This window comes from Frieseomelitta varia, unplaced genomic scaffold, assembly GCF_011392965.1.
Source record: "Frieseomelitta varia isolate USP_RPSP 00005682 unplaced genomic scaffold, Fvar_1.2 scaffold_192, whole genome shotgun sequence".
In the NCBI taxonomy this organism is placed as follows: domain Eukaryota; kingdom Metazoa; phylum Arthropoda; class Insecta; order Hymenoptera; family Apidae; genus Frieseomelitta; species Frieseomelitta varia.
In genome coordinates this window covers 155,665-166,601 of record NW_025109661.1, presented here as the reverse complement: position 1 = coordinate 166,601, position 10,937 = coordinate 155,665, and the positions used below count along the sequence as shown (strand labels likewise).

At 33.0% G+C, this 10,937-nt stretch overlaps 1 protein-coding gene across 4 annotated transcripts in view; it reads right to left on the bottom strand.

Annotated features, from left to right (window-relative positions):
* The window catches only part of LOC122539163 (cadherin EGF LAG seven-pass G-type receptor 1-like), a 104,036-nt gene that overhangs the window by 6,964 nt on the left and 86,135 nt on the right, over positions 1-10,937 (bottom strand). For all 4 annotated transcript variants that reach the window (XM_043673842.1, XM_043673845.1, XM_043673843.1 and 1 more), the window contains 3 exons: positions 6,123-6,382; positions 3,815-3,916; positions 3,464-3,650 (listed from right to left, as the gene is read on the bottom strand). In XM_043673842.1, the coding sequence (XP_043529777.1) occupies positions 3,464-3,650; positions 3,815-3,916; positions 6,123-6,382 (549 nt within the window). The remainder of the gene's footprint in view (positions 1-3,463; positions 3,651-3,814; positions 3,917-6,122; positions 6,383-10,937) is intronic.

Sequence of the window (10,937 nt, the reverse complement as noted above, 5' to 3'; positions counted from 1 at the left end):
AACTCTTAAAATTAACGAAGTTATGGTTGTTTGACGGGAAAACTCTCCTCCTTTTTTAAGGAGGTATTCTAGTGCGAACCTTTGAAAAAATCGACTCTTTTTTGCATATTCTTAGAGAACACAGTTTCAATAATAAATAAATCTCTGTAAATCTTACACGCGAACTCCTAAAAAATACTAAACTTTAAAGGTATTCTTTTTGGAAACTGTGTTCTTCAGGACGATGACCATGATATTTCAAAATCTACTTGACCAATTGACTCAAAATTTTAAGCACGCATTTAGTACACATGCGTGACTATATAGCCCCTGCGAGAATCAACCAAAAAATTTTAATTTCCATATTCTTTTAGGCTTCCGTAGTTTAACAAAAGCATGCAAAAATCGATAATCGAACTTCAAAGTATCACTTTTTTAATTACCGACTTTTTCCTTTTGTTTCTGGTACCTGCTACAGCCAAACTCATACTAATTAAGGAACATACTAATTTCGCACATTTCCTTTATTTCCGACAAGCAGAATGACCGGAATCGTGGACACCGTGAGCGACTATGTTTGAGAGTATTGCAATGCCGCTAATTCTAACTTCTTTTGTCTCGAAAAAATTTTGAAACGTCGTTGAAATACGTACGAACAAACCTCGTCAATTTGACTGCGAAAGGTATAATAGTTCCTTTGCAAAAAATTCCCCAACACGCGCAAAATTCACACTCGAACAACTCCTTAACGAGATTCTTCCGCCCCTCTTTCTCGCCTTTCTCGCGGGAGCACCGTGGCAACGCGAAATCCGCTGATAAAAAAAAAAGAAGAAAAGAGAAAGTTTTCGCCGCCAGTGTCTCCCCTTCGAAGCGAGATCCGGTTTATTATGAAAATTTTACGGCCGCTCTTTCGCGAGGTATTCACGAGCATCGACACCGACGACGGGGCAACTCCGACAGCGACATGCCCCCCCGCTCTCTCGCCTCTATCCACTATCCAGCCGGAGAGTTTCCCCAACAGAAGCATCCGTCTCGTTCCGTATGAATAATTCGCTTTCGTTACGGTACAGATGTTTCGCGTTTACCTCGAAGCGTTTGCCTCGAAGCTCGCGCAACCCTAATTTCCAGCCATCTTTCGCCGAGAGGGCGCACTCTCAAAAGCATTCTCTCTTTCTCTTTGAGAGAATTCGCCTTCACTCGTACGAAACCCGGTAGAGAATGGCTTGGTTACGAACCGTGTGTAATAATGCGTGTTCTCGCGCTTGAAGCGCGAACATCTTTGAACGAAGGGAACACAGCCGTGCTGCAATTCCACGTGCTGAAATTCGATTAAACCGAAAGTTGCCTCCCGGCGCAGCTACTTCTTTCGAGTTCTAGTCACGGCACTGAGTGAAGATTCCACACGTTCTGCCGACGAGTGAAAACGATTGTTCGATAACGACGACGAGGAGGAAATCGTCGCGGATCCCGTTTTGAGGCCGAAGAAGAGCGCAAGTTTAAGGAGAAAGAAAGTGGAGAAGTGGAGGCGATCAGTGGTGGGGAAAGGTAAACGAAAAAAGAACAGAGAATTGATTGAGGCGTAAGGAAATTATACTATTATATACTATACTAATTATACTATTTAATTATAGTATACTACTGTAAGGAAATTGAACGATCAAGAAAGACATGGCAAGGAACAATTAACAGTTACATTAATACTAGAATTATCAAGATTATCAGAATTGTCAAAATGACCGAATGATTTATAATTTTTTTTTATAAAAAGGTGAGTAAAGCAATTTTCAGAGATTTGATTCTATAGTATATATATATAATTTTTTTTATAAAAAGGTGAGTAAAGTAATTTTCAGAGATTTGATTCTATAGTATATATATATAATTTTTTTAATAAAAAAGTAAGTAAAGCAATTTTCAGAGATTTAACTCTATAGTATATATATAATTTTTTTTATAAAAAGATAAGTAAAGTAATTTTCAGAGATTTAATTCTATAGTATATATATATATAATTTTTTTTATAAAAAGGTAAGTAAAGCAATTTTCAGAGATTTAATTCTATAGTATATATATAATTTTTTTTATAAAAAGGTAAGTAAAGCAATTTTCAGAGATTTAACTCTATAGTATATATATAATTTTTTTAATAAAAAAGTAAGTAAAGCAATTTTCAGAGATTTGATTCTATAGTATATATATATAATTTTTTTTATAAAAAGGTGAGTAAAGCAATTTTCAGAGATTTAATTCTATAATATATATATATTCCATATTATATATTATAGTATAATATAGTATATACGTATATTACAGTATAATATAGTATATACTGTATATATAGTATATTAATATATTACAGTATAATATAGTATATACTGTATATATAGTATATTAGTATATTACTGTATACATAGTATATTACAGTATAATATGGTGTATACCGTATATATATTAGTATATTACAATATAATATAATATATACCGTATATATATTAGTATATTATAGTATAAGATAGTATATATCGTATATATAGTATATTAGTATATTATAGTATAAGACAGTATATATCGTATATATAGTATATTAGTATAAGATAGTATATACTGTGTATATAGTATATTAGTATAAGATAGTATATACTATAAATATATTAGTACAAGATGGTATATACTGTATACATAGTATATTAGTATATTGTAGTATACTATAATTACTAGTATTAGTTATTAGTATATTAGCATATTATAGTATAATATAGTATACTATAATTACTAGTATTAGTTATTAATTATAGCATATATTATATCACATTATGGTATATACTATAACTAATACTAATATACTATAGTATACTATTATACTAATTATACTATTTAATTATAGTATACTATACTGTAATATATTAATTAAGATCCATGTTTAGAGATTTTAATGATAATTTAAATGTCTTTTCGTAAAATATACAGACAAAACTTCCATTTCTGTGCAAGATTCTGTATCATAAAGTTTCTCTCTGTTACTTTAACGTAAATTTTGTTTTGCTTCAATCGTCGGTAGCTCTAGTGTTAGCTAATGAACGCATAAGGAGGAGAAACTGTCCATACTTTCAAAAAATTACTTCCCCTGTCTTCCTCCAACTTTAACAGCTGCAGTAAAGAAAACGATTAATACTCATACATATATTGTACATCTAATACCAGTATAATGTGACTACGACACTCCCAACGTAGTGGGGAGACCGTTGCAGTGGAGGGGGTAGCGCTAACTATCAGGAAAGTGGAGGGGGCAAGGGCCGCCAGTTAGCCACCTCTGCTACATACAAATCGTCAGCCTGACTCTTTTTTCTATTCGATGACACATGTATGTTTTCTATACGATGTCAGGTTTCGTTTCTATCGTGTCGACGAAGCCATCTCCCACCGCGGGAGAGAAAAGGGTTAATCAACAAAAATAGATCGATCCGATCGTTCGTCAGACGTTTACCTGCAGAGAGTGTCCGGTGCAGAATACAGCCCAGAGGAAAGGGACTTTCCAGACCCTGGACGCGACCCCGCAGCCAGCCACCAGGCCCACTATCGTGCACACTTTGAAAAACAGGATCATCTGCAGCGCTCTTCGCCTCTTCATCTTCTCCCGCTGCTTGATTTCCAGCTGCATGCTGCACGTGTATCTGCGCAAACGAGACCCACCGGTTCACTGGCTACGTCGACTGGCCCCCTGATAATCCGTCAGGGAAACGATCGCGAGCGAACAGAGGACAACGTCCAAGGGTCGTCAACAACAACAACAACAACAACAATAACAATCTCTCTCTGGCAATCGAAGCAACGGTACCTGGACACGATCGCAGCTTTGATTAGATAGTAGCCCGCGGAAAAAAGCAGCAGCACCACGGGTAAACCGTACGTATAAATCGTTGCCTTCGTCCCTAGAAACCTGCAACAGATTGCGTCCATATTGCGTACAAATTATTTTCACACATTTCAGCAGCGCGCGTGTTGATTGCATTCCGTGGAGTTTTCGAAAAGAAGAGTTGCCTCTATCGGTTGAAGAAGGAAAAAAGAAAGAGAGAGAGAGAGAGAGAGAGAGAGAGAGGGAAAGATGGGACAATGGTGGAAAAGATACGATGGAAAGAGGAGGGAGGAAGATATAGCGGCGCATCGAGGTCGAACGAAAGAAATATCAGTGAAAACAGGCGAATATCGACGATCTCCACTTCGTTCGACGAAGCTTCGGTGAACGACGTTCTGTTTCGCGAAACGAAATTTACGAAAAATACCTTTCGCGGTAGAAGTGAAATGAACTGAATTGATTCCCCAAAAGTTTGGCGAAACGTTGTTGAAAAGAAACGCGAATTTCTCAACGCTGACATTTCGATTTATACACGCACTTTGAGGAAAATTGTCGCAACTCGTCGTAAAACGTGCTCGATATGTTGGCAACGTGCGATTTCCTCTTTTTTTTTTTTTTTTTTTTAATTTTTATTGTCAACTCGTTGCAATTTAGCATCAAGACAAATCACTCGGTTGAAAATACTGTACTGAACGTTTCGATACAGAAGATTAAAGATTGCTCAGATTGAAAAACAGACATGTATTGCAATATGTATTATATTATGTATATAATATTATTATATTGTTATTATATATGTTTAATTATTATTATAATGTATTACATTATATTATATCAAATTTAGTATAATAGATATTTTAATTATTTTATAAGTTGTACTAAATTTAGTATATAAATATTATAATACTATTATATAAATATTATAATAATATTATAAATATAATAATAAATATTATAATTATATTATAAATTGTACTAAATTTAGTATATAAATATTATAATACTATTATGTAAATATTATAATAATATTATAAATATAATAATAAATATTATAATTATATTATAAATTGTACTAAATTTAGTATATAAATATTATAATATTATAAATATAATAATAAATATTATAATTATATTATAAATTATACTAAATTTAGTATAACAGGTATTATAATTATATTATAAATCGTACTAAATTTAGTATAATAGATATTATAATTATATTATACATTGTACTAAATTTAGTATAACAGGTATTATAATTATATTAGAAATTATACTAAATTTAGTATAGCAGGTATTATAATTATATTATAAATTGTACTAAATTTAGTATAATAGATATTATATATAATACATATTATATAATATTATAGTCATCGAATCAAAAGTGTAGAATTCATCTATGATAGCCACAAACAACCTTTTTTTCCTCACTTTGTACTTTTACGTGATGGGCGCAAAAATATGTTAAGATGTAATATGTTAAGATGGTAACAGCCAATTCTAAACAGCCTAATTTATCAATTTACAGTATAATATAATTTACAAGTGTATATTTATAATTTATGAAATTATATTAATTGTATTTGTTTTAAATATTTGTTTACATGTGTTATTTCATAATCTGTTATTTTTAATAATAATAATAATAATATTTATATTATTAAAAATAATATATTAATAAAAATAATATAAATATTATAATATAAATTATAATATTTATATTATTTTTATTAATATAAACAAATATTATTATTATAATAATATAAATTATAATATTTGTATTATTATTATTAATACAAACAATATTATTAATAAATAATGCAATTATACAATAATTAAATATTATAAACAATATAATAACCAATATAATATAAATAACAATATTTACATCATTATTATTACGAGCAGAAATAGTTGACCAATAATGTAAATGAGCCTCGAAGAACCGCAGAGCGAAAAGGTGGCTAGTCGCCACCTGATTGGGTGATTTCAAAAATCGAACCGAAAAAAACTGAAAAAAACCGAGCTAAATTTTCGTCGGACTGGTTGCTTCATTTTGGAAAGAAACGAGATATTAATTGTCACTTCTCTTTCGATGAGAATGGGCATATAAAATGGACAACGGGTGCAACAACTTTCCTTCACAAGCCTCGTTGGTCCCGTGGCATTCAACGTGGTGTAATTGCTGCTTCTTGGGATTTCAAGAAGGCATTGGAAAACGGGAAGAGGTAGACGGGACGATGGTAGTCGTGTGAGAAGAAAGGAACGCGAACGCGAGGAAATTTACCAGCAATTGAAGGGCGTGAGATCGGCGACGTTCCAGATGCTGGCGGCCTCGCGTATCTGAAGGAAAGCGGCGACACCGAGATTGACGAGAGGCGCACCCCAGGCGAACAGGCTGTACTTGAGATAGGTTGGCGGATCGTCGCGGCGCGGGATCGAGGCGACGCTCGCGTAAAGATGATGGCACATGGCGGCCAGCCAGCAGACCACCGTCATCCGGAGATACTGCAAACTCAGCCCCAGGGAAATGCACAGCTCCGAGTCCTGCGAACACCGAGGGCCACTTTATTCTCTCCTCGCCTCTCATTCCCTTTCTCTCGTTTTCTCTCGCTCTTGCGTTAATTTGGAAGAAGTTTCGAGTACCACGCAGCCCTCGCGGGGACAATATATTATTTATATAGTTATTAATGTATACTATTTATGTATACTATATATATATATATATATGTATATTATTTATTTATAGTATACATAAATAAATATATTACTTATTTATGAATATTATATATTATATAATACTTTAATATTATTTATACTAAACAAGCAGGTGTTCCATAACTCGAGGGGGTAATATATTATTTATATATTTATTTATGTATATTATATATGTATTTATCTATATGTATATTATTTATTTATAACATACATAAATAAATATATTACTTATATGTATATTATGTATATTATATATATATATTTATTTACGAATATTATATATTATATAATATTTTAATATTATTTATACTAAATAAGCAGGTGTCCCATAATTCGAGGGGATAATATATTATATGTATATATGTATTTATTTATATGTATATTATTTATTTATAATATACGTAAATAAATATATTATTTATATATTTATTTATATTTATTATATTCATTATATTTATTATATTCATTATATGTATATCATTTATATTTGTATATTATACATATATATTTATTTATTTATTTATGTATATCATATATTATATACTTTAATATTATTTATACTAACCAAGCAGGTGTCCCATAACTCGAGAGGATAATATATTATTTATATATTTATTTATGTACATTATATATGTATATATGTATTTATTTACATGTATATCATTTATTTATAATATACATAAATAAATATATTACTTATATGTATATTATGTATATTATATATTATATACTTTAATATTATTTACACTAAACAAGCAGGTGTCCCAATACTTTTCGCAAGGAAGTGTATATATACATATATATATATACTTGGAAATACCAAATATTTGTCGTTTGCCGCTTACAGCCAGCAGATTAGGGTGTATTACGTTTGCCCTTTTCGATGAAGTCTCGGTACGGTATAAAGGACAGACGCAACCGGGGGCGGATGCCGGTATTAGGAGCCCCGTAGATGGGTGGACGTGCAGTGTTGTCGGGTAACGTTGAAAGTGGAAGCTAAATTGGGTATTACGCATAGAGACCCAGGTTATCACGGAAGGTTGCCAGTCGGCCTGATATCGAGTGTCAATATCCGAAGGATGTTCGCGCAATATCGGATGAACACGGTTCCAGAGCACACGGAGTCTCCCTATCTCGGACGTATCTCCTCCGACCGTTAATACTCCAAGGCGAGTTACGCTCGCACGCTCTCGAGCTTCTCCGCTGTCACGTTCTCGCAATTAAATTCCCCCGAACGTTCGTTTATCGGGGTCGGTCCGACAATTTTTCATCGCCGCGTGAATTAATTCGCCCGTAATAACCGAGGGGGGGATCGATCGATACGACGTGTCTATAATTGCAAATTTTCGAAATTATATCGCCAGTTGGAATGAACTTCTTCACTGGAATATTTTCGGCGACTGTTAGCTGTTGGAAAAGAACGACACTTGATATCTTTAAAAGTGTCTGTCCCTACGTTGCAACGTTTGGTCAAGGATAATGTTACAAGCTCTGCTTGATGGAAAAGAGTGTTCTTCTCTTCTCTTAGTGTTCTTGTAATTTTGTCTATGGCAGAGGGAGAAGAAAGGGGAATTTGCTGTGTGAATAAATGTTTGTAGAGCAGTTACATGACATTGTCAGTGGTCATTCAGCACAGTTTAGAAGCTAAAAAAAGTAGAAGAAAAGTTTGGGATGCGATCTGACTATGAGTATCTTCTCTATATTATTTATTTATTTATATATAATCCTTGCCTAGGCGGCTTACGATGGCTTCCGGTTTACAATGGGTCTGCATTTTTTCTTATTTTCTACTTCTATAGTTAATCCTTACTGTCCACGTCTTATAGATTTAATTTGCCTTTTGCTCTTCTTCTTGTAGGAGCTATAAATAAAAGTAAAAGTAAAAGGTAAAAGTGAAGCAAAAGGTAACAGGTACTACAATGTGAAAAATAAAAAAGAAAAAAAGAAAACTTTCTACTCTCTTCTACTATTGCTTTTTCTTTGGTATGTATCTTCTCTATATGAGAATCGTATAGATAATGTTAGCTACAGTGGAGAAGAGTACAGTATACTTTACTCTAAGTTTTTCTTTTTTAAAGTCAAGCTTTAAAAAAAAAAGAGAGAAAGCAGAAAAAGTTAAGGCAGTTCTCAATAAGAGAATAGAAACTCAAGTTTTTTCTTTAAATTTCATCGCAAGGATTAGTATATAGTAATAATTCGCGTAAATGAAACAGTCGTAATTCGTGATTATTATATTAGTAATATTATATTATTAGTAATAATTCATGTAAATGAAATAGTCGTAACTCGCGACGATTTCAAAAATCGTCGTCCAGTATCAGACACTCGCTCGGACAGCAGATTTTAAACTCTGTGTCATTAATAATGTTAGCAAAAAAGACGTTTAAATGGAACGAAACTTTTATTTAAACGTCTTTGCGAGTATCACCGGCAAAATGATCGAGGATTTTTTTTCTCTTTCGTGGAAACGCGGCAAGCTTCAGCGGTCTGCCTCATAATCATTTCCTCTTCGAGCAGTATTTTCAAAGCGGCTTTCATGTTGTCCTGCGTTCATTTCCCTTTTTTTCCTTTCTCTCTCTCTCTTTAACTTTAGACTTCTTTTTTTATATGAAAACGAAGGAGAAAAAACCCTCCAAGCTTTTATCATAAAAAATATTTTTTTCAAAGTCAGCCCGGTACTGGGAGAGAAAATGACGTAGAGATTGACTTAGAATTTGATACGCAATGTAGAAAATAAATCACAAAAGTTTATGTATATGATAGTCTAGAAATAAACGTACGTAATATTACAAAATTACTTACTAAGTTGAAAAATAAGACATCTACTGCGAAAGGGAATATTTATTCCTCACGACGAATTTAAGAAAAGCTTAAATCTTAGGATCAATCACCGTCATTTCAAGGTTAGGTTTAGGTTAGGTACAATAAAAAAGAAATAAAAAATACCTTGAAAATGGCCTTGAAAATTTCGAAGAAAATTAGAATTTTCTCGGTTATTAGTCTCTTGACGTTGAAAATTCGCTCGGTGAAAAAACACAAAAGTCATGTAAGAACATAACCTTAAAAACGACACTGATCGATCTAAAAGTTTGAGCGCCTCTTTTCGCCACACGAATTTTTTTTTCCCCGCCACCGTGTTAGGCGGAAAGAAAATATTTTTCGCATCGTCACACAAATTCAACAGGATACTTGGCTTAATTTAGTTGGTTTCGCATAAATGGACCACAATGTATACACAGGTACGAGCAGGCGTACGTACGTGCGGCGCTCACTAAAAAATTCTGATATCGTTTCTTTTCGTATCGTTTCGGATGAAATCCCAGACGGTCGGGCCGTTTCGCCAGGCGTGTGTATCGCGACGAGTATACTTCGTAGTTACCATGTAGCACAGACTGTATGTAACCTGAGGATGCGACGGTGAAAAGGAAAGAAAGCCTTCGAGAGGGAATAAGATTCTTTTAAAGCGTTCGCGTCGCGTCGAACGAAAGCCAAGCGAAATCGCTGAAAGCCATTGGTGGAACTCGATAAACCTAACCTAAACCTTTCGATAGGTACGTGACCGAGGCTCTGACGTAGGCTCGGTATATTACCCACGATGTTGACATGAACAGTGCGAGCATTGACATTCGAACTACCGAAAATGGTTGATACGGCCAATTTGTAATTTCTGGTGGATATTAAATCCTTACGGACGAAAAACTGTGTATTCAAGGAGATGTAACACTGATTAATGAGGTATGAAGTCAATATATGATCAATTTATAATTTTTTAGAATAATTTTACTGTGGACACGCAATGTTGCGGGTTTTTCAGAGATTTTTGTAAAATATATGAATAAAAGTTCGTGTTCGTCACAAATCTTTTCCTATGCCTATAATTCTAATACTGTATAGTATATCTATATAAATCTAATATCTAGATAGATAGATGGATATATTTGTTTGTTAATTTATAGGTTATCTTCGTGTGTTTTCACGTGCGAAGATAACCTAAAAATTAATAAAAATTACTTAAAAATCAATCGTGAAGAGTTCACTTTTTAGAAAATTAAGAGTTCGTTCGACAAAATGATGGTTTTAAATTAATTTTGTTTTAAGAAGTCGCACTTCGTTAAAATACATGTACCTACTTGGGTAGATAGATATATTTATATGTCAATTACGTGTGTTTCCACGTGCGATAGTAACCTACAAATTAATATAAATTACTCAAAAATTAATTCGTGATTGATAAAGTAATAAATCATCCGTAAATTAATCGTGATTAATATAAAATAATAAAAAAATTGAGAAAAGATTGACGCGTATGGTACAAAAAAAAGTTTGGCCTTAACTAAAAAGTTTGTGCCACGCACGTCGAGAATTTTTTGTCCCAAAATTGCAA